At 45.0% G+C, this 23,554-nt stretch overlaps 1 protein-coding gene across 1 annotated transcript in view; it reads left to right on the top strand.

Moving 5' to 3' along the window:
* The window catches only part of LOC138503604 (L-lactate dehydrogenase B chain-like), a 595,281-nt gene that overhangs the window by 467,012 nt on the left and 104,715 nt on the right, over positions 1–23,554 (top strand). Inside the window, exon 8 of the mRNA XM_069623460.1 lies at positions 23,314–23,431. Within this exon, the coding sequence (XP_069479561.1) occupies positions 23,314–23,431 (118 nt within the window). The remainder of the gene's footprint in view (positions 1–23,313; positions 23,432–23,554) is intronic.

Raw genomic sequence — 23,554 nt, 5'->3', positions numbered from 1 at the left:
TCCTTTTCATCATGTAGTGGAGGTCAGTGTAAGAGGTATTCTTGAACTGGTCCATTTGGAATTCCTTATTGCAGTTCATGAAATAAGCATAACCTGCTCATTCCATTATGTCAGTCAAAAAAGCCTGCTCAATAAAAATTAATCACAGCCTCATCTGGGAAGACGAGGCTGGAGAAAATTGAGCTGCTTATACAAGCTATATAAAAAGGCGCTAAAAGGACTGCTCTACTACAAATGGTATTATCTCTTGTGAATTGTTCACCACACAATAATGATGTATTAATATATGTACAGATGGCATGTGCAAGCCTTAAAGGTACCCACATTTTCTGACTAAAGCTGCTAAAGTGGTAATTGTGGGATGTCTCCTTAACCACCCTTGTAGGGTTTCATTTTAAAAATGTCACTTTTTGATACAGTCAGCAATTCAGTGCCCATTAGTAGCGTTGATATTTTCCATTACTATTGATTTTCTGCCCAAATTCTAGTAACAGCTGGGCTATGAACAGTACTTACTTTTTCCCTTCAAATGTAAAAGTGTAAGGCTCATCTTAGATCCAATTTAGGACATCAGCACTCCATAATAGGAAATTGAGACCAATAAACTGAACTCAAGGTGTGATAAATGTATTTAAGTGCCACTAGCAACCTCCGCTTACCGTTTCCGCCACCTGATATCCTGGTAATACTGGTATATTTCGGGCAGCAGAGGAACAGTAAGTTCCCATTCCCGTGGAGTCTCGTAGGACTCCACGGGAATGGGATAACTGAAGCACTGGCACCGTTAGGTCTGCCTGTAGTTCACTGCCCCTACCAGCAGACTTGTAGTATGCCGGCCCGGAAAAGGTGCCGGTAGCTGTTGTAACTGCCACTTTTTTCCAGACCTGCAAACCTTTAAGTGCCTATGACACAAACTTAGGAAACAAGTGTCGATGTTCCCTAAAGACCATCTTGCCCTAATGGGAAATTACACAAGGTGCTTCAAAAGAGAAAACCCTGAACCTTGCTCGCTCTTTATGGTTCACATTTGAGCCAGCAAGAATCCAATGTAATATACATCAAAGGACACCATTGATTAGACATGCAGGCCATGTCCAGGCATCTGACACCAGGTTTGGGATCAAACAAGGGATCTGTTGGGAAATGGAAGGCAACAACCTTGGCATGCATTCCTTGATTCTGAATATCTCTACTCAAGGAATGCCATAAAACGTTTTACGTTGCATTGTTAGATCACATGTAGATTAAGATCTGATGTTAGAAGAAAGTCTAGCCTAATCAAATGAAGATATGAAATAAAAACAGAGACATTTATGCAACTTCAGTTATAAATGCTGTTGATAGAAGTCTTTCTAACATTTCTGATGATATTCAGAGCAAAATGATTGAAATCATTATAGCTGCAGTCTTTCCAATCACTGTGGGTACATTAAGAGACCCATATGTGATGAATCCAGGGAATGCGTCCCTTCTCCCCACTCTTCAATGCCCACTCCACAACACCCTCCCTAGGGGTCGAGGCAAGTGAGACCTTACCGGGAGTGACTCCCCTTCTGGGGAAAAGGGTTCCCGTTCCTATGAGGAACTCCCTAGGCCATTCCCCGTAATGGCATATATCGGACTATCAGAGACAAAGAACATTGTGAAATCCAGAGAGTGGGTTGAAGAGAAAACCAAAATAAGCCAGCACGATCAAGAATGAGAAACTGTCTCTTTAAGGACACATCTCCATTTAACTGAGATGAGTAAACTAGGAGAGTAGGACTCGCTGAGGAGAGGCAAATCTGCGAGAGAGCGTAAGCAGGGGAAGCCCCCTGACAGGGCCACAACTGAGAGAATTGGAGTGAAGGAGAGCAGCGTAGTCCACGACTTTCAGAAGTGGTCGGACTACGAGAGTGAAACACTGGAGGCCCAGCGTCCACCTGCACTGGTGAACTGAGGAGACGGGAGCCAAGTCCCGGGGTGGTATGACCACGACAGCTTTGTGGTGGGCAGTGCGCCCATATAACGATGGCGAAACCACCCCACTGAAGAAACAGCAACAGATCCGGTGGCTCACAGCAAAACCTGGTCGTCAAGAAGGAAGAGACTGAGAGTGGAACGCTGCCAACTGCAAGAGAGAACAAGGCAGAGCAAAAGGGAAAGGCCGGAGCTAGCGCTGACTCCAGGGACATTTTCCTACCAACTCAGAGGTAACAGGGAAGACAGGAGAACACATCAGGAAAAACTCGTCCTAGTGAAACTGACAAGACATGGAATGGAAAAGGGATAAACTGTAACTGTAACAATGTGATAAAGAGAGTCCTGATTAAATCTGTAAAAGAGATTAATAAGCATTGGGTACAAATACCCTGGGAAGAGGGGGAGATATCCCATAAGACAAGAAGTGCAGAGTGGAACATATTGGGAATAGAATCCTATGAGTGTGAAGTAAAGACCAGTAGGGCCCATCAGAGAGAAACGCCAAGTAAGCTATCGCAGGAAAGAGAAAACATTAAATACCAAGAAACTCAATCCTAACTAAGAAAGCATATGTCAAAAGAATCAAAAGGGCATAGTAGCTTGATCAAAGGATAAGACAAACGATTGAACACTGACCATGGGAGAAACAATAAACCCCACATTCTACTGAATGAGTTAAAAGGTCTGATACAGAGAGTAACAAGAGACTATTTAAAGATTCCATATTAAAATACTTTGGATTGAAGAACACACTCTTTAAGATGAGATAGTCGGGAGAAGGGAGTCATTCTTCTGACTTCATTTACTTTGGTTAGAATAGTGGTAGGGTCAGATAAAATTAGTTTTGAACAGGGGACTCTTTTTTATTTGTAGACTTGTTGCTTACTGACATGCACCTTAGTTATTTATATAGGCTGGGGAAACCCTGATGGCAACATGGAGAGATAGGCCTTATTCTTATTGTTTAATAAATGATCCGAGAAATGTCAAAATCATGTCCACACCCTTCTTCTGACCCGCTACATTTGGTGTAAGAAGTGGGATCAATACCAACTGACATAAGTTGGGGAGCCGTGCTGTTTACTAACGTAAGCTCAAAGGCCAAAGCCCCCATGGTAGCCGCACCAGAGTTTATAGGTTTTGATCTTGGAATACATTCTAATTCCATCCGGCGAGGGATGTCTGATTCCCATTGTCCTTGTCCTGGCCCCACCCCAAGATTCTTATATTAGGCTAGCCTCAAAATCAGGTTTGGTGTATAAGTATGGATTGGATGTTATGGCAGGGGTCATCGACCCTGATTTCCATGGGGATGTTACGACTCTTCTACACAACTACAGAAACAACCCTTATACTGTAAAAGAGTGAGAAAAGGTAGCACAAGGGATCCTCGAAAGAATCATGTTACCAAGAGGTGGAGGTACAAAAGGAAAACGAGGGAGGGTCAAAGGGGTTTGGAAAGGCAGATCTTCTACAATTAGAGACCCACCAAACAGAGATAGAAGAGGTCCACCCCCCTAACAGTCTGGCCTTTTCCCAGAGGAATGATCCAGTCTCTGCAGACGCTTTAGCCCAGTAATCAGTGAAGAGACAGGACACAGCCACACCAGTCCCTTCTTTTTCTTAAAAAAGGGGCTGTTATATTGGGGCATATAACAAAAGATGGAATATGTTGACGCAATTAGCGTTCCCCGAACACATATGTACATTGTTTTGCAGCGAGCTCATTCATATCTCACATCTGCTCATCAAGAGGTGGGAAAAACCCTAAATATGATAATTCCCAAATACTACTGGCCAGGAGTTTTCACCAACGTTAAAAATGGTGTTCTGATTTGAGAGATCTTTCAGAAAACAGCAGCGACTCCAGTTCCGATAGTCCCCTTACAACCGCAACCCATCACTGGAATTCCGTTCTCGAGAATAGCGATGACCATCCTAGGCTCCCTAGAAAATTCTAAATTAGGAAATCACTTTTTCCTGGTGATCATGGATTACACCATCCGCTATCCAGAAGCATTTCCTCTGCATAACACCATGCAGCAAATATTTAAACACCTATTGCCCTTGCTATCAAGAGTAGAATTTCCAAAGGAGATCCTCACAGATCAAGGCACGACCTTCATGTCTCAGTTAATGCAACATGTAAAAGAATTGCTTAACATCAACACCCTAAATCGGTCTACCATCCCCAGACACGTGGCTTGGTCGAACGTTTCAACCAGATGTTAGAGAGAATACTGGTGAAACTGGTGGACACAGATGGGAAAAACTGGGATGTCATGATACCCTGGGCTGTGTTCACACTCCAGAAGAGCCCACAAGTTTTGCTGGGATACTCCCCATTTGAACTACTATATGGGAGGGAACCCCAAGCTGTGTTAGACATGCTAAAAGAGACTTGGGGAAAAAAGAGAGGAGGCTCTTCTGACAATTTCCCAAACTGCACAGAAACTAAAAACCCATATGGCAGCGGAGAGAGAAATTGTATAAAAACACCTTGGACAATTTCAAGCAGATCATAGAGCTGTGTACAATAAACACACTGTAAACCGATCCTTCTCAGTTTGACAATCAGTATTATTTCCCCTTCCCATGTCGGAGAATAAGATGATTTCCAAGTGGTACGATCCTTATGAAGTCTTGGAAAAAATAGGCCCCTTGAATTATCTTACCTCCCAACCCGATAGACATCAGAAAACACAAGTCTATCATGTGAACCTGCTCAAAGAGTCGAAGGTAGACCCCAGTATGCATGCCGCCATTACCATGGTCACCCTCCTCACTGACTCTGATCATTAAAGCGCATTAGTTTCCCCACATATGACCCCTTCCCAATAGACTGACATTAGCAACATGCTAGTTCAGTTCCTTTAGATGTTTTCAGAACAGCAAGGCAGGGTTGCTGATTCTTTTCACTAAATTCGAATCTCAGCAGGGAAGACCATTAATTTAAAGCCATACAGAATCCCTGAAGCTCGAAAACAAAATCACAAAGAAAGCGATAGAGGAAATGCTCAAGGTGGATATCATTGAGCCCTCTGAGAGTCCCTTGTCCTCCCCTATTGTTTTACTCGCAAAGTCTGACCAGTCCTGGAGTTTTTGTATAAACTTGAGAAAATTAAATTCAATCTCTGTATATGACCACTATTCTATACCAAGGATTGAAAATCTGATCAAAAAGTTGGGTGCTGCTAAGTATATATCAATGCTATACTTGACAAAGGGTTACTGGCAAGGACCCTTAAATCCAGCTGACAGGGAAAACACAGCCTTTTCCACGTCACATGGCCTATTCCAATTCAAGGTCTTACCATTTTGGTCTGCACAGAGCCGCTGCCACTTTTCAACGACTAATGGATCAAGTGCTAAAGCCATACTCTGCATTTTGTGGGGCTTACTTGGATGACATAGTCGTTCACAGCGACAATTGCCAGGGGGATGATTTCCTACCAAATCAGAGGTAATGGGGAAGACAGGAGAACTGGGAGGCCGCAGGGAAGCATTACACATCAGGAAAAACTCATCCCAGTGAAATTGACGAGACATGGAGTCGAAAAGTGATAAACTGTAACAATGTGAGAAAGAGTGTCTTCATTAAATCTGTAAAAGAGACTAATACGCACTGGGTACAAATACCCTGGGAAGAGGGGCAGATATCCTAAGAGGGAAGTAGTGCAGAGTGGAACACATTGGGAAGAGAATCCTTTGAGTGTGACGTAACGACCAGTAGGGCCTAAAAGAGAGAAACGCCAAGTAATCTATCACAGGAGACATAAAACGTTGAACACCGAGAAACTCAATCTCAATCTCAACTAAGAAAGTATATGTGAAAAGAATCAAAAGGGCATTGTAGACTTCATCAAAGGATAAGACAATGGATAAGAGGAGATATATTGAACACTTACTGGGGAAGAAACAGTTAACCCCAAACTCTACTGAACGAGTTACAAGGTATGATACAAAAAGTGAGAAGAGACTATTTAAAGATAACATATTAGAGGACTTTGGATAAGAACAAACCCTTTAAGAAGAGACAGTCGGGAGAAGGGAGTCATTCCCATTAGTTCATTTACTTTCGTTGGAATAGTGGTAGAGTCAGGCAGAATTTGTTTTTGAACAGCTGACTATTTTTTTTATTTGGAGAATTGTTGATGACTGACGAGCACCTTTGTTATTTATATAGGCTGGGAAAACCCTGATAGCTATATGGAGAGATAGGCAGTATTGTTATTATTTAATAAATAATCAGAGAAATGTCAAAACCATGTCTGCGTAGTTCTTCTGACCCGCCACTCTTACCAAAATTGATGGATCCTGCCTTAGACAATGAGAACCTGCATAGCACACAGCTGAGTGGAGTTTATGTAATGATAGTTGGGGGACCAGAGTTGGTGAACACAGACTGGTGTATGAGATGCACTGTTACATGTGAACATATTGACTAGTCACAATCATCTATATCAGTGGGAGTTAAAGGAATGTTTATAAGGGATGGCCTAATCGCTAGTTTTGAACCAGATTGTCCACCAGGAATTTCTGACTTGCCACATTGTTGATCAGAACAATTGAGATCTTGAGTTCCTTAGGTTGCAAGCAGTTAGCTCTCAGCATGCTGCAAAATGTTAAAGACACTGTACAGTACCGACTTCTTCAGATTCCGTGCATGAGAGCCCGCCCCCTAAATGTGTGCGCTGACAAAGTCAACTCTGGCATTGTTTTTCCCCCACTGGTTGGTGTGCCAACAAGTATCATTGATTTCTCTGTGCTGTGATGAATCCAATAGTGTCATCACACCTTTCCCAGCAGTGACCTCCTCCATGCGGCCAGGGGACAGTAGCCGCTACCTGATCCTGACCCTGGGGAGCAGATATATGAGGGAGAATCACATGGGGGAGATAACTTCCGGGGAGGTGTCATGGAATCATTGAATGAGACACGGTATCACCATTTTCCCTTGAGGATAACCCTCCCATACCTGATACCCTTAAGACATATTGGGCCTCATTCCGAGTATGGCGCTAACCAATGGCGCTATTAACGCCTTGGTTGACGCCGTACCCGGACCGGCAGCGCCTTGGTGGATGGCGGAATTACCGCCCCATTCCAAGGTTGGTGGGGCGGTAATTCCCCATTCACCAAGGCTCTTCCCCATCCCCAAATGAGCCCCCATAGGGCTCAATGGGAATGGGGAAGATGCAAATAACGGTGACCGTTCATTACGGTCACCGTTATTGGCTTGGAGGCCCCTTTGCGCCCTCGACTTTAACACCTGCTCAAAGCAGGCGTTAAGGGCGAGGGCGCAAAGGGAACTCGGAGTATGGCGGTAAGGGATCACCGCCACCGGTCTCGTTACCGGTGGCCGCTATCCCTTAACGCCATACTCGGAATGAGGCCCATTGTCATACGTCTCCTCATCCACCTATGAAGGGTACTGAAAACCTTTTCCCAAGACAAATATGTTGAGGGGGCCGTAACCCCCCACACCAGCATACCCCCAAGATGACAGATGCCGCCCATTTAAGCAGCCCCACAGACCATACCCGGATGGCATCACCAAAGTAATTGTGAAAAGGCGGCATGGCTGAACACACCCGCAGAGACATTAGCCAGGTGCAAAACAACACACATGAACTGCTTGCTCACATCGAAAAAGAATTATCAGAAAAATGGAAACCACAGCTGCATTGAAAAGAAGTGGGAAAGCTCAAAACACAGGGCTGAGGCCTGATAAACTGACTTTTCAGAGAGAAGTGAAAAAGGCCTGGAAGCATGTCCAGCCCTACCAAAGACACTGGGGAAGAGGGCTTGAGTCAGCTGAAAAGATAGTGCAAGGACAAAAAGGCTGAAATCCCTTATAAATGCAAGCAGAGAAAATAATGTTTACGTTCCCTGAACACGTGACCTGGAGATGGGAAACAAAGCCCAGTCAGACAGATAAGGTTGTTCCCATTAAATTGAAGACAGAAGATGAAAATATGCAACACAACATGAAAATGGAGAATGGAGTGTCTTTGCTCAAGGTCTGGGAAGTCAGAGGGGTGAAACAATAGTGGGAAGCAGGCTGTGCTCTGAGCTCACCTCCCCACTCATCAATTTTTGCTCACATGCTGGTAAACTTCCTAAACTGACAAGGCTTGCATTGGCCAGGAGAGAGGGTTCAGGTGGAGCTACAAGCTCTAGCCAGACCAATCAAATTATCTGTCCCCTATAGACTGTGATTATGCCCATACTGTTCACCCAATCCCATTTTGCCTAAAAGCAAGGAATGTATCTTTTGGTTGTGAGGTCACAGCAGCTTAACAACTTACTGCCGCCTATAATGAGCTGAGAGTACATTGCGAGCTGTGGAATCTGTCTGCGTATCCCGCTTGCACTAAATAAAGAAGCAATTTGTCACATTTCTGGACTCCGTTTCTGGGCATAAGGGGATTTCCCTCGAGCCTAACTCTGATTTCCTAACTAAAATTCACATAGGCCAACCTTCAAACCCTCATCTGCCTTGTGAAGCTTATGAAAATGCCTTCTCAGGTTACGCATACAAATCATCCAGGACTAATTTGCCCTTGAAAACCATTAAGAATACTTACTCAGGTTTATCGAGCTGGGGGTAGATCCCTTTCTTCGGCTCGGGACTCCCTCTGGAACAGCCTCCCTGCCACTCTGAAACTTCAGGAGAACCATCTCTGGTTCCGGAAGCACCTCAAGGCATTCCTCTTTGCTTCTGCCTTCGCCCCTCATCTCTCCTGCTGATCTTCTCTCTCTCAGCACTGTGCACCTGGCCTACCCTCAGTCTTCTGGGCCCAGGTACCTGCTCACCCTGCCACCCACCTGCACTGCCTCGGGGCAATCCCTTGCACTGGGGTCTGTATCTGTAACCATATAGTCCCGCCTTTTTTTCCTGCACTTATCAGACATTCCTTGTCTGCTGCCGTAATCCCAGCACTTGCCACTTGCTGGCTGCCCTATCACTGTTTGTTGCCTTTTATTATTTATTTAGTTTAATATTTATCTGTTGTCCTTTGCTCCGCGCTCTCCACTTCTCCCCCCTCCATGCACTTTTCCCCTTTCCCTCTCCCATGCCCTTGCGCGTTCTCAATGTTACTGGGCCTAGTAGGATTGTTGTTTTTGTTCTCCCTTGTTCCCCTCCCTTGCCTTGTCGCACTCTGAAACACTTGTGTATGAGCGCGATACAAATAAAATATCAATATCAATGTCAATATCATGAAAATTGTCAAGAATTATCTTCTTTCCCATAACTACCAAAATACTGGGGGTGGGGGGGCGTGGCTAACAAGCATGTGAGGGAGACGTGTTTGCTGGGAGCTCCTCGGATCCGTTAAACGATATGCTTTAAACAACATAGTTTGATCTGTACATGCAAGATTGGCAATAATAAGGACATCTGCAGAGCCTGCGAGCGTTTCCTTGTCCCGAGCGAGGCTAGAAGGCAAGATACGCACGCAGAGTTTCTGTGCACGGAAATGGCAGAGGGCAAAGTGTTGTCTATAAGAGCTAAGAGGCAGCTATAAACAACCTGTGCAGGGCAGAAGGACTACAACGAATGAAAGTGCACTCGGGGTGTCCCTCACAGTAGGGAACACACTGCGGTGTGCTGCAAAAGCCTCAGGACGGGGATTCAGACTCCACGCCGATGCGACAAAGATACAAGACTGCGGTCCTAAGATCAGGAGGAACCAGAGTTGTAGAGGGAGACCGTGGATCAGCAGGGCACCGAGACGACTGCCATCACTGTTGGGAAAGCAACAAGCAGAGGTGAAGCCTTGCGGGAAGTGATAGCCCCCCGGACCGGACAGCAGTAGCAGGAGGCAAATGCACAATCAACAATTGAAGATGAATTAAGTGAAAGTGCTTACAACAGCAGACGCCTAGGGCGACTGATGCCCGCAGTGAAACTGGTGGTCAAGACAAGACTCCAAGCTCTGAGCCGAAGGCAGGGCGGTAAGGAGCCGGGTGACGGAGGGCATCTCTGCAAATTTCTAAGAGAAGAAAAAGCCACAGTTACACACAGCCCCTGGGCTCCATATTATGGACCAGTGGGATAGCGCTGGTGCTGCGCAAACGGAACTTCGCGGAAGCCAGCTGGATTGACTACGCCGCCCCCTAATTAGGGGCCATACACATCGTTAAAAGACAATAGAGGTATCGCGCGCAAGCTGTGGAAGGTGCACAATTAACACAGCACAAATCGCCGAGGCGGTGGATGGAAAGACACTACACCACAGGCCCTGGACATAACAGTATTTGGGTGGGCAAGAAGGGTGCGGTTGCTGTGGGACAGTGGGAAGGCGGCGAGTGCCGCGCAGCACGCCGAGAAGCCCCATCAACTAAATGGTGTGTGGCAAGAGAGTGGCATTGTAGAATCCAGGGGAAGGCCTGCACTAATTTCGGCCCTGTGGCCGCATAATGAGGCTGGCCTACAAGAGGCCCAAGCCAGGCACAAGACCCAAAGGTGGACAGCTTGAGGGCGAGAAAAGAGCGGCAGCTGGGTGCAGGCAACCTGAGGGGCCATATACTGCAGACAGTGCAAAGTTGTCAACAAAAGGCAACAGAGCAAAGAATAAACAAACTACGATGGAATCCTTCGCAAAAGGGCAAGCAAGCCTGGTCGAGACCAGCGGAGGAGACAAAGAGGGGGGACCATCCGGGAGCCCCAGAGAATCAACGTACCGCGGGAATCAGCAGATACTAAACACGATCGCAGCACTGCAGGCATCCCTGGAATCTAAGATAGATGCAGTAGGAATTGATGTAGGCCTTTTGCGACAAGATGTTAGAACCTTGGCGGAGCGCACTGGAAAACTGGAAGAACAAGTCCAGGAAAACACTACTGCAAGAGTGCAAATGTCCAAAGATGTGGACATCTTAATGCAGAAAGTGAAATTGCTAGAAGACAGGGCTGAGGAAGTGGAGGGATGAGCGCGTTGGAACAACATAAGGATAGTGGGTCTGCCCGAGGAATGGGGGTGTTCGATCCCACCAACCATATTGAAAATGTACTGTTGCAAGAAGTAGGTGCTAGGGACCTAACACACTGGTTCACTATAGAGCGGGCACACTGTTCCCTGATTAAGAGACCTCCGCCAGGAGCACCTCCCCGGCCTATTATCATCAAGGTCCAAAAATTACAAGGACAGGGAAAGGATCCTTGCCTTTTCTAGAACTGGGCGGAATATACAAATAGCCTCAGAAACAATATCAATATTCCCTGACTACACCTTCCAGGTGCAAAAGAAGCAGGCCCAATTTATTTCAACGAAAGTCAGACTAAAAAAAGCCAGTCTAAAATATATGCTAATATACCCTGCTAAATTGAAGATCTTACACAACGGCAGGGCCCTTTTCTTCAAGACACCCTCTGAAGCACAAGACTGGATGGATAGCGTACAGATCCCGGAATCTGGAGAACAATGATTGCGACTGTAGACACAAGTCAGGGGATGCCAGCGAGATCAATGGGGAGAAGCTGGGTTTGAGAGGAACTTCACACAGTAAAGTTGGCAAGATACAATCTAGCCAGGTGTGGGTCAACACTGGGCGCTGTTTGAGAAAAATATGTAACAGGTGCACTACGGTACAGTCACTGAAGCCTAGTAGTGGGAACGCAATACACAGACCCCTCTACTACCCCACACTGGTTTGTTTTTTTAAGGGTACCGATTAGTGCCCACCCGTTGGGCACCAGGATTCTAGTCGAGCGACTAGGTCTAATTGAGCGGAAGCAGGGAAATCTTAGCCTGCGGTAGCATGACTGGACAGTTTCAGTTTCAGTGGGTTTTGTTGTTAGTTGGGGAGGGCAGTGTTGCACATAGGGGAGGGTGGGAAGCCTGGTATAGTTGTATGTAGACTACACACAATCCAAGCCAAAGACCAGGGCAGTCCAGCGGTCCCGCTGTAGCACAAGAAAGTAATATATGATGGCTGAAGAAGTCAAAATCAGGACCTGGAATATTAGGGGTCTGAATAATTACGTCAAGTGACAGAGGGTGATCACGTATCTAAGGATTCAGAAAGTGGCGATTGCGCTATTATAGGAGACACACTTAAATGAGCAGAAGCAAATGAAACTTGTCCGTGCATGGGGTGGGGTGATGGTGGGTTGCACATATTCATCATATGGTAGAGGGGTCCTTATCTGGGTCGCCCCAGCAATCCCACTGAAAGTACTGAATACTAAGATTGACAACGAAGGGAGGATGGCCTTAATACATGGCATGTTAGAGAACCGGGAGATATGCATAGTGAACACCTACGCACCCAATCATGAAGCTACTGTTTTCTTTAAGTTGCTATATGCAAGACTTGGACCCTATAGACATTGAGTCATTATGTGGGGGCAGAGATTTCAACTGCACCCTAGGTCCCACGTTATACAGGTCAGATGCTAAGTACAAAAGGCCGGCCCCACCTGCTAAAGTCCTAAGCACCCTGTTGAATCATTTTCAGTTAAAAGATATTTGGAGGTCACTACAGAGATAACAGAGAATATTCCCATTATTCAGCCCCACATAACCACATAACGTTCACACAAGACTTCATTACCTGTTTACAGTGGAAGAACATGTAATGGAATTTACGGAGGCTCAATCCCTAGCTATGGTCCTGTCGGACCACGCCACATTATTAACAAAATGAATGATAGCTGCCCCGAGACCGCCCATACCTCCCTGGAGACTTAGGAGCGAAGCATTGCTTGATAAGGCATTTAACGAACACATCAGGAAAAGTACAGTAGATTTTATGGAAGTGAATGAGGGAAGTCTGAAGCATGTAGGCACGTTTTGGGAAACATACAAGGTGGTCATTAGGGGGAAGATGATAGCCACAGCAGGGGGGGGGTCCAGAAAACTATCAGTAACGACCTGAAGGAGACGGAAAGTAACTATTGGAAATTGAGAGGACGGTGGGCGCAGGTGAGGATAATGTCGAGGAGGAAATCAGATTGAGGCAGGTATGCCTAGCACAATGGGATAGGCTGGGTAAGTTCAACTATGCGAAATACCTGGAAAGAAGCCATGCACAATGGGGTAAGCCAGGCAGAATGCTTGCCTGGCTGTACAGAAACAGGAACAAGAGATCCCCAACATACTCCATCCAAACTGCAGGAGATAATGAGGTAAATACGCAAATAGGCATTAACAACGTTTTCGCAGAATATTACAAGAGTTTATACTCAGACCCTCAGAAGAGCTCTTAACCCCAGAAGAAGTCTTAGGCACAATAAGAGCATTGCCCTCGAGGAAGACCCTGGGCACAGACGGGCTACCGGGGGAGTTTTATAAGGCATGTGCCGGCACGCTGGCGCCACTCATAGCCAGAGTATAAAATGAGGCATATGAATTGGGAATCCTCTCAGATAGTATGAGGGAAGCTATGATAATTGCGCTCCTTAAACCAAACAAAAAATATACAGACTGTTGTTCCTACAGACCACTGTCTTTGTTGAACCAGGACAGCAAAATCCTTACAGCAATCCTCACGGACAGACTAAGGAAAGTAATACCCAAGTTAGTGAACCATGACCAAACTGGTTATAATAATAATAATAATAATAATAATAATAATAATAATAATAATAATAATAATAATTGTTGTTGTTGTTGTTGTTGTTATTATTATTATTAATAGTTATATTCCAGGTAGGAACATTTCTGGGAACCTAAGACAGTTACATCATGTCATTAATAGTACAAAAGACAGGGAGGAGTACTGCGCTGTGGTCTCATTAAATGCAACTAAGGCATTTGATTCTGTACACTGGGATTGGCTGTATGCCACTATGGTTAGGATGGGAATAGGACCGCACTATATGAAGTGGGTGAAGCTAATATACACCCAACCGACAAACCGACAGCCAAGGTCAGGACGGGTACAATGTACTCAGACAAGTGGCAGCTGCAAAAGGGGACGAGACAAGGATGTCCCCTGTGCCCAATGTTATACATAATTGCGGCAGAGCCCATTGCGGCAATCCTACAACAGGAATATAGCGGTACCGGAATAGACATCGACGTGGTCAGGCACATAGTATCAATGTATGCTGATGACATGCTATTATATCTATGTAAGCCCAAAGTGAACTTACTATATGTGCTGGAGGTGCTTGACAATTTTGGCAAACTGACCAGGATTCGAATAAACAAGAGCAAATCATGTCTCTTCCCGCTAGCAAAATTGGTGACTGTGGGAGAAGAAGAGAATGCGGCTCTTCGCCTGCAGTGGGGTAGAAACTCCTTCACGTACCTAGGTCTGAACATATACCACAACCCCAAGCTAGAACACAAATTCAATACAATACAGGCTAAAGTGTGCTTGGTTAAATTGATGGAATTTTGGGGCAGGCTACCGCTGTCGATGGCAGAAAGAGTGGCATTATTAAAAATGGTGGCACTACCGAGGCTTATGCACTGTTTTGGGAATATCCCATATAATATTCCCAAGGAATTCTTCATGGAACTTGAGAACGTATTTAGGAGCTTCTTAAAGCAGGGGGGAGGCACAGGGTTGTGCTCAACATATTACAAAGGCCTTATGCGCAAGGAGGGTTGAATATCCCCGACTTATACTTCCTGGCTTTCCAGTTGCGGTATGTAGTGCAATCGATGGCAGATAGCCCTACGGTGGAGACAACTCTCCTACAGCCAGCAATAAAAAGATTACATCTGAGAGTCTTAATTTGGACTCCCCCGTGGGAGCCAAACGGTCATTCACAGTTGGTGAGGTTGGGAATACCGATATGGCAAACGACCTGCAAAATCATGGGACTTTGAGACCCAATATCACCACAGATGCCTTTACCAGTGGCAGTGTTGGACACAAATGGACTTAGAGCAAGAGTAAGGGCACAATGGGATTGTTGCGGTATTGCTACGATAGGGGAATCTAAGGAATGAAAATAGGTTGCTGGAATTTAAGGAATTGAAAGACTGACTCCACAGGTATACACAAGGGTAAATTTCTACTATATAGGACTGTGCTGAGTGCAGTAAAGAGTAGGTGGCCATCTGTCACGGAGGAAACTATAGGATGTGAGGATTCATAAACAATCATAAATATCTCTGAGGGGGGACACGCTATATCCAGAATATATGAGGTACTGGTAGATCGCAACTCGAGAGCAGATTTTAAGTGCAGAGGAGGATGGGAAAAAGAATTAGGAAAACCATTTTAAGATAAAGAGTGGCAAAGTATAGTCCGATACCATATGAAATTCACTAGAAACGCCAGGCTGCAGCTGCTGCAACTTTACATCACACAAAGGGCATATCTAATGCCAGCTGTGATAGCAAGGTTTAGGGGTGCGGGTAATCAGGCTTGTCCTAAATGTAAAGAAGAAAACGTAGGCATGATACACATCTTCTGGGAATGTCATAGGATACAGGAATTTTGGAAGAGTGTGGCAGAGTGACCCCAGGAGGCATTAACTTTGATATCCAATCCCCCGAGGCATGTATGTTGGGTCTCTTTAAGAGAAGCACTAAGCAAAAAAACATGTTTAAGATGAAAGACCTAATTTATATACTAGCCAAACGCAGCATAGCCATGCAGTGGAAAGCCACCAAGGGACCGAGTATTGATAAATGGTGGGAAGACCTGAGGAAATGGGCAACAGCAGAAACAGGGGTATGGAAGAAGGCAATTGGAGAGCAGAAGCAAGAACTTGGAACAGACATTCTGCAATGGATTGCTCTAACGATAACATTGTTTGATCAAAGTAAGGACGAAATGGTGGTATAGACCACATAAGACGGAGCTAAGGAGAGGATATCGTAAAATGGGATATAAGGTTGGAACTATATACAGACACTTAGGGCTGGGAGTGGGAAGTTAAAGAGGGAATCATTTCATAGAAGCTGGAGGTATATGATTATTTGTGTCACTTTGTTGTACTTGTTATATGTTGAAAAAGAATAAAGATATATATTTTTTTTTAACTACCAAAATACTGGGACGAGGAAGAGAAACCAAGTAATGCAGAGTGAAGGAGGCCACAAGCACAAGGATCTCTCTAGTTGTTGGGCGCACACACCTGTGGCCGGGAAATATAAAGAGCAGACGCAGAGAGTGGAAGTGTGCTGCTGGTGGGAGAGAGCTACACCTCTCTGTGTGGATCGAGAGACTGAAGGGCTGGGACCAGTGTGGTGGAGCCGACCGGCTCGAGAGCCAAAAAGAGAGAAGCTGCCAGGGGAAGAGGACAGGCTGCGGGAACGCCAGGAGCCGACGATAGACTTGTGGGTGCTCGCAGGTGTTGAATGGCAGCACCTAACTCACCGGAGCCTGGAACCAAGCAGATGTGCCCAGCAGAAGGCACGAGAACCGGGAAAGCCAAGAGAAAGCAGTTGCGAGAAATGAAATACTGAAAGACTGTCAATGGGTAGCTGTGGGAGAATCTAGTAATGCCAACAAAAACTGATGAGTCCACCCAGAGACATCGGGGACATCAGGGCTTTTCAGCAGCTACACCGAATGTAAGTAATTGTGAATAAAGAAGCTGAGAGACAAACAGCAAGAGAACTTATTGTCAAAAGGTAAATAAACTGTGAGTAAAAACCTTTCCAGTTTGTCAGTGTATACAGTGCAAGTATATGGGAAACCCAGACAGGATAATATATCAAGGAGATACATTATCAAACAAGTGTGTAATTACAAGAAGCCCTGGCAGGAGAGTATACGAGGCAGTTACAAGTGTGTGACTAGAAGAAGCCGTGACAGAAGTGTATACAAGGCAGTAACAAGAAAGTACAGAAATTAAAGAGGTCCTGAGAAGAATATATCAGAACTAGAAAAAGGATTGAGTTAACCAGGAGGGAAGGAGCAAAATCATGGCAGTAGAGTATACCAGGTATCCTAAAAGGACAAAAGTAGAAAGCCAGGCAGTATTGATTATCAGTGTTGCTGCTGGACAAGAAAGGCACAAAGAAAAGCTACTTGTGAAAATATCAGAAAGTAAAGAGGAATCTAGGCAAATGGAGCCACCCTCTGGAGAGAGGATCCTTATCATTGAAGAACGTTTGTGTTGGAGTTATTCTTCTTATTTTCTAAACCACTCAAGACCAAAGACATTACCATTTTCCCCTTAGAATTACATTTATCAGCGTGTGAGGAATAGAATAGAATGCTGGACACAGCACCATTTTGTTTTGGACATTCTGACACGGACAGATCCTTAGTTTTTGGTTTAGGTAGGGAAAGTCCTCTTAGAGCAGGGTCAGAGAGGCATTTTCCCATCCCCTTTTATTTCAATAAAAGTCTTCGACTAAAAACATGACTCACTTGTGTCCGAGTTTCATTCCTGAATCCTCAAAGTGCCCATTTGCCATCCACTGTTGCCTCTCTGTGCCACCTCCATGACACAATAACTCTTTGCAGTTCAAAGAGCAAATTGCTGTTGCATAGTTGGTATACCTCTGTCCTGCACTCATTCTTCACTTTGTTTTGCTACTCTATACTATGTAACTTTAAGTGATTATCTTGTAACATGCAATGTACAAATACACTACCATTTCCTATGTATTGTCAGATTATAGTCCCTCTGAAAACCATAACTATGCTAAACACTGACATGCAGATAGGCCACAGTGTTGCGAGCAGTGGAGACATGTTCCTAATGGGGGGGAGAGTCTCTGTAATGGGTGAATGTTCTGTTTCCCAGCACCAATTTTGAAGAGACACCTGGGTTAGGGGGGACTGGCCATCCTTAGATATAGAAGGACGCCCCTTAGACAGCTCCTTAACTACTAAGCAAATAAAAACCTTTTAACTCTCTTTGAGAGTTGATGTGTTCCTGAGGCCATCTGTGACAGGAGGCAGTAAGTGACATGGGTCAAAACTGAGGGCAGTCTTGAGGGAAAGCAAATATGATATGGAGAATGAATGGGAATAATGAGTATGTGGGAAACTCGATGTAATGGGACAATTGTGGATGCAAACTAGGTGCTTGGGGCACAACTGGGAACAGTGGAGCATTTTTTGTAATCCCTTTAATAAAAACTTCAAATGTAGTTGTTTTTGGCCATGCCTTTTTTGAAAATCAACCATTTATTGGCCACTTTAGCAAGCCAGGAGAAGGACTCAGACCATAGGAAATTCTTGTCAAGTAACTTTTATTCAACTTAAAGGAAAAACGCTTCACGAAGCCTATTGCTAAAGGGGAGTTCCCTTCCTAGGAAGCTATACTAAGGTGCTTGTCAATAGTCGCAAAGGAAAATAGTCCTCCTTCCAAACCTATCCACTAAACTGGCCCTATCACTTAGACAAAAATAAAAGAAAATTTAGTGGAGTGCCCTGCACTCAGTGTTGGATGCTCGAATATTCCCCCAGCTTTTCCAGGAATATCTACTTGTACTGGATTCAACAATTTAACAGTTCTCCTTATTTCACAGTTACTGGCAGTTTACCAAAGTTCCTCAAATTTCCCAAGTCCAACAACAACAAAAAAGTCTTAAGTTCCAGATAAAACAAAATGACCAACGTTCTTTAGATGGAGGGATATGTCCCTGCACACATACATTCTAAACTCCTCTGACAAACTTCACATACCTGTACTTTGGTCCCCCGGGGGCATTCAACCTACAGCGCGTTGAGACCATACAAATGGTGAAAGGTGCTATACAAATGACAAATAATGATGATGATGATCCCTCTCCACTACTTGTATTGCTCTCTCCCCAATAGTGTCAGGGTTTGGATGCCTCTGGGCTCCCCTCATGCCTTTTATTTGCTTTCTTTATTTGGGTTCTCTTGTTTTTTGTCCCACTAGTTCACTTAGCTCTCTGGGGTATCTGTAACCCCTATCTTCTACTTGTGGTTCTCTCAGCTCTTGTGAGTACGTTTTTGTGACCCTTCAGGAGGTTCATCCTCCTCGAGTTTCTCAGGCTCTCATAACCCTTTTGTTTCTTTTGTTCAGTTTTTCGCTCAGGCCTCTGTGACCTTGTACTTCACTTAGCTCCCTCTTCTCTCCCTCTACCTGGGAAACCTGCATCTGGCCCTACCCTGACCCTCGCCATTCACGATAGCTACTCTATCACCAGGTGTGATAGGGACACCAATCAAACTAAGGGGGGTGGATTACCATTTATATTCAAGAGCTCTCTTAACCTAAGAGTCGCTAACAGTCATCAGCTGCCCTCTGCTGAACTACTCTCGATTAAACTCCCAATCTCACCTAATCATACCGCCTCAGTGCACCTCATCTATCGGCCACCTGGTCCTACTTCCACATTCGTAGAAGATATCTCTTCCATCCTAGCATCCAGCACTAAGCCTAAATCCCAAATTATCATACTTAGAGACCTTAATCTAGGCTATCTGGACACGAACGATACTAAAGCCTGCGACCTAGCCAATGTCCTATCCGACTTTGGCCTCACCCAGCATGTCAATGTACCTACCCATATCAAGGGACGCACATTGGACTGGGTTTCAGACATGAATTGCGCACTAAACCTAATCTCAGTGTTACCATGTGCATGGTCTGACCATCATAAAATAACATTCTCCATCAATTCTTGCCCATCCGTGGATAAACCTTGTACTGCGCCACCCACACTCACTCGTAACAAGAAGGATATCACAACTGAGAAACTACTTCCACTCATCCTCCCACTATTAAATTTGGTCTCCACAACCTGTGCAGACCCTACCGTCCTGGTGGACACCTACAATCGAGCTATGTTAAAAGCCTTGGATTCCATTGCCCCAATTAAACAATGCAAAGAAAAATCACGCAACCACCTTAATTCCTGGTTCACCCCACACCTACGAGAACTTCGTAAAGATAAACGTAAAGCTGAGTCTCTCTGGAGAAACTCACCTACGCCAGTAAATAAAATTAACCTTCTATCCATCACCCTCTCGTACAAAGAAGCCATACTAGCGGCAAAAAAGGAAGTCTATAACAACAGGATCATACAAGCTCAATCCAATACTAAGGAACTCTTTAAAATCCTCAAGGAATTAGAGTCCCCAGTTTCCCCCATTGACACATGCACCCCTGACACCGAATGGTGCGCTAACATTCAAAAAGCACGACTCAACAAAATCACTTTACTCCGAGCTAAAATCAACACTAAAAAAAAACATCTCCTTGACTCAGCAGGTAACACCCAACCCTCCAACTTCTCATCCCACAATCATTCCTTCAAACCTTTTAGCTTCTCACCGCTTACCATTAGGGAAGTGGAAAATATCATCAAGAAGCTAAAACCATCTAATTGTCAAGGCGACGCCTGCCCAGCACCAATCGCAAAGGAAGCAGCGTCTGAGCTCGCTCCCTTTATAACTTCCTTCAACTCCTCTTTTAAATCTGGCATTGTACCAAATAAACTCAATGATGCATGGGTAATCCCCTTAAACAAAAAACCTAACTTAGACCCTAGTAACCCCACCAACTATAGGCCCATCACCACGGTACCCTACCTCCTAAAAATCCTGGACCGTGCTGCATATCTCCAAATTCAAGATTATCTCGATAAGAACAACTTATTAGGACTCAGGCAATCTGATTTCCGGCCGAGACACGGCACTGAGACAGCTCTATGAGATCTAAAAACACAAATTGAGGATTTGAAAGACAAAGGCAAACAAGCGCTCTTACTCCTCCTAGATCTATCCGCCGCCTTCGATCTGGTGGACCACCAAATCCTTTGCCAGCATCTCAAAACGGCCGCCCACTTCTCCGATGCAGCCACCTCCTGGATAAACTCATTCCTTGTCAACAGATCCATGAGAGTCTTCTCACCTCTTGCCGCTGCTGACCCAGCGCATGTCCCTTGCGGAGTCCCACAAGGCTTGTGTGTATCACCCACGCTCTATAACGTCTTTACTAAACCACTCTTTGATATTCTTGACCATCTGTGTGTCACGTACACAAATTATGCGGATGACACCCAGATACTCATCCCTATCACTGGTGATTATGTAACTGACGTCAAAGCTCTCAATGCAGTCTACACCGTCATCCAGGCGTGGATGGCCCACCACGGTCTCTGCCTAAACGATGAGAAAACTGAGCTACTCATCCTAGGCTCTCAATCTAAACTCTCAAAACTTGACAGCAAATATGATGCCTTCAACATTGATGGTAACTTCATCAAGGTCACCAATGTCACTAAAACACTCGGAATCTACCTAGACTCCACCCTCTCTCTCACCAGACAAACCAACTCAGTAGTTTCAGCATCTGCGTACACGTGCAAACTAATCACTGCTTGCCGTCCCTTCTTATCTATGGACAATTGTCTTATCCTTGCCAGAACCCTCATCTTATCCAAAATTGACTACTGCAATGCCCTTTACCTTGGAACAAGTCAAAGAAACATTGACAAACTGCAGGTAACCCAGAATAACGCCATCTGGGCTGCTCTTAACATACCTAGGCGCGCCCACATCTCTTCCACTAGACGCAATTTACGCTGGCTCCCCATTTCACGGCGTATCACCCTCAAAACACTTGTTCTAAGCCACAAAGCACAGAACAACGCAGCACCGGCCTACCTGTCAGAGCGCTTCACACAACACACAGCCTACAGACCTCTAAGATCTGCACAAGCACACACACTCATCATTCCTTGCTTCAAGCTCCAGACTGCCAGAGGCTCGAGCTCCCCAGTCCTGGCAGCAAAGCTTTGGAACTCACTACCCAATGATCTCAGGAATTTCCCCTCCCTTCAATCCTTCAAAAACAGAGCAAAACAATGGCTCTATGAGCAAGACGAAGCTTCAGCCACCCTTTGGTAAACACCTACTGCATGCTGTGCCACCTCGACTACCTCTTTATATACTGAGACGACTAACTACCTTTGTAAATATATGTATATTTCTTTGCTCTATGTATATTTATATTATGTAATATGTAACTGCCTTCTGTAACTTCTCACTGTAACCTTTCCAAACATGCGCCCTGATGCCCGTGGGCAGGCTGCACAATATAAATAAATAAATACAAATACAAATACATTCTGCCTTGAAGGGTCTGCTCCAGTGAGGGCATATCTCTCCAGCAGTGGACTGGATACGAGCGATTTTGAACGCTGCTCTTTGGGGCATTCTTGCACCAGTCTGCACTCTCGTTGGGAGCAGAGGATTCACTCCTTCCTCGATTCCTGGTTTTGGCATTTGTTTGCGGCGCTGGGCCCAACATGTCCTCGACGTGGTCACACCTCCAGGTAAACTTTGCTTTGGTTGGCCCTGGCTTCTCAGTGCCAGTATGCCTCCATATCAGGACAGTGGCTTCACCCTTTGGCGTTCACCTCGCTCCGCACCACAGCTGGCTCCGCTGTGCAGCATGGCTCCACCACTTACCGACGTACTTACACCATAGCCTCGCCACTGTGTGTTTTTCTCCTCCTCCATTCAAGGGTTGTTGGCCCGTCATTCTCGCTTCTGTAATGAGAGAGGGCATAACGGCCACCACAGGTTGTCTAACAGATGTGAAGGTTATCATTACCTTGAGCCAAGCAAATTGAGGTATTGTCAGTATTGCTGATTCCCATGTAGGCAGATAATATCTGATGTATAGGGAGTTCCCAATGGAAATGGAAGTCCTTGTCCCCTGGAGGGGAGTCGCTACCAGTGAGGTCCCGCTTTCCCAAACACATAGGCTGGGTTTTGCTTAGCGGCTTCACCTCCCTAGCTTCAAAGGGGGTGGCTCCCGCTAGGGAAGAAGGGGCGAAATCTCCAAATTCATCACACCATCCATCACACCCATCCATCACCCTTCTAACTGCCCAGCTCCCCTCATCTTATTTTATTATGGGAACACATGGATACTAAGTGCCTCATTCTGAGTATGGTAGTAATGGTAAATATGTGGTATTTTAAATAACACTTATTTTTAAAATACCAACTAATTATAAGTTAGGATCGCATGGGATGTTTCTTGCATGGGGTGCATGAAAAGGCAGGCCTGGGTAAATATGGGTCTTTTTTTAGGCCTTGGTTTGCAAGGGTATTTCACTATCTGTTTGTATCTGTCTTTTTCATTTAAAACCAGTATACAGATTATGGTCCTCTGCGGCTAAAAAGCAGATGCAAAGGTCATTGATGACATGATAAGTCAGCAACATGATGTTTACATTATTCATTGGCCAATGAAGCTGAATTTGTGTTGTTACAGTGTCGTTTTTTTTCCCTTGGGTCCATATGGTTCCCGCCACTAAATGCTGTGATAGCAATGTTCGCTTCAAGCTGGGAAAGAAACCCGAAGCAGTAAATGGCCTCATTAGCAGAATATCTCCTTGCAATCACTTCCTTTTCCTGGTACATGATGTTCAGTAATATGGAAAGGTTTGCATTTAACCAGCTGCTGACAGCGGTCTGTTTGCATTACAGTTGCTGTTTGGAGCGGAACCAATGTGGCCGGCATTAGTCTACAGGATCTGAACCCCGACTTGAGCAATGATGAAGACGTTGATGGTCGGAAACAAATCCATTTACACATAATTGATAGGTGAATATCCTAATGGCTATCATGGGTCAAGTCCTAAAAATGAAAGTGGGGGACTCAAGAAACGCATGTGACTTCGCAGAAATTAGCATATCAAGTTGAAATATGCACATTTCATTAAATTGG

The sequence above is a fragment of the Ambystoma mexicanum genome, chromosome 11 (genome assembly GCF_040938575.1).
Source record: "Ambystoma mexicanum isolate Mex_15411 chromosome 11, UKY_AmexF1_1, whole genome shotgun sequence".
Taxonomy (NCBI): Eukaryota; Metazoa; Chordata; class Amphibia; order Caudata; family Ambystomatidae; genus Ambystoma; species Ambystoma mexicanum.
The sequence above is the reverse complement of the archived record's forward strand: the minus strand, read 5'-3'. Positions and strand labels throughout refer to the sequence as shown.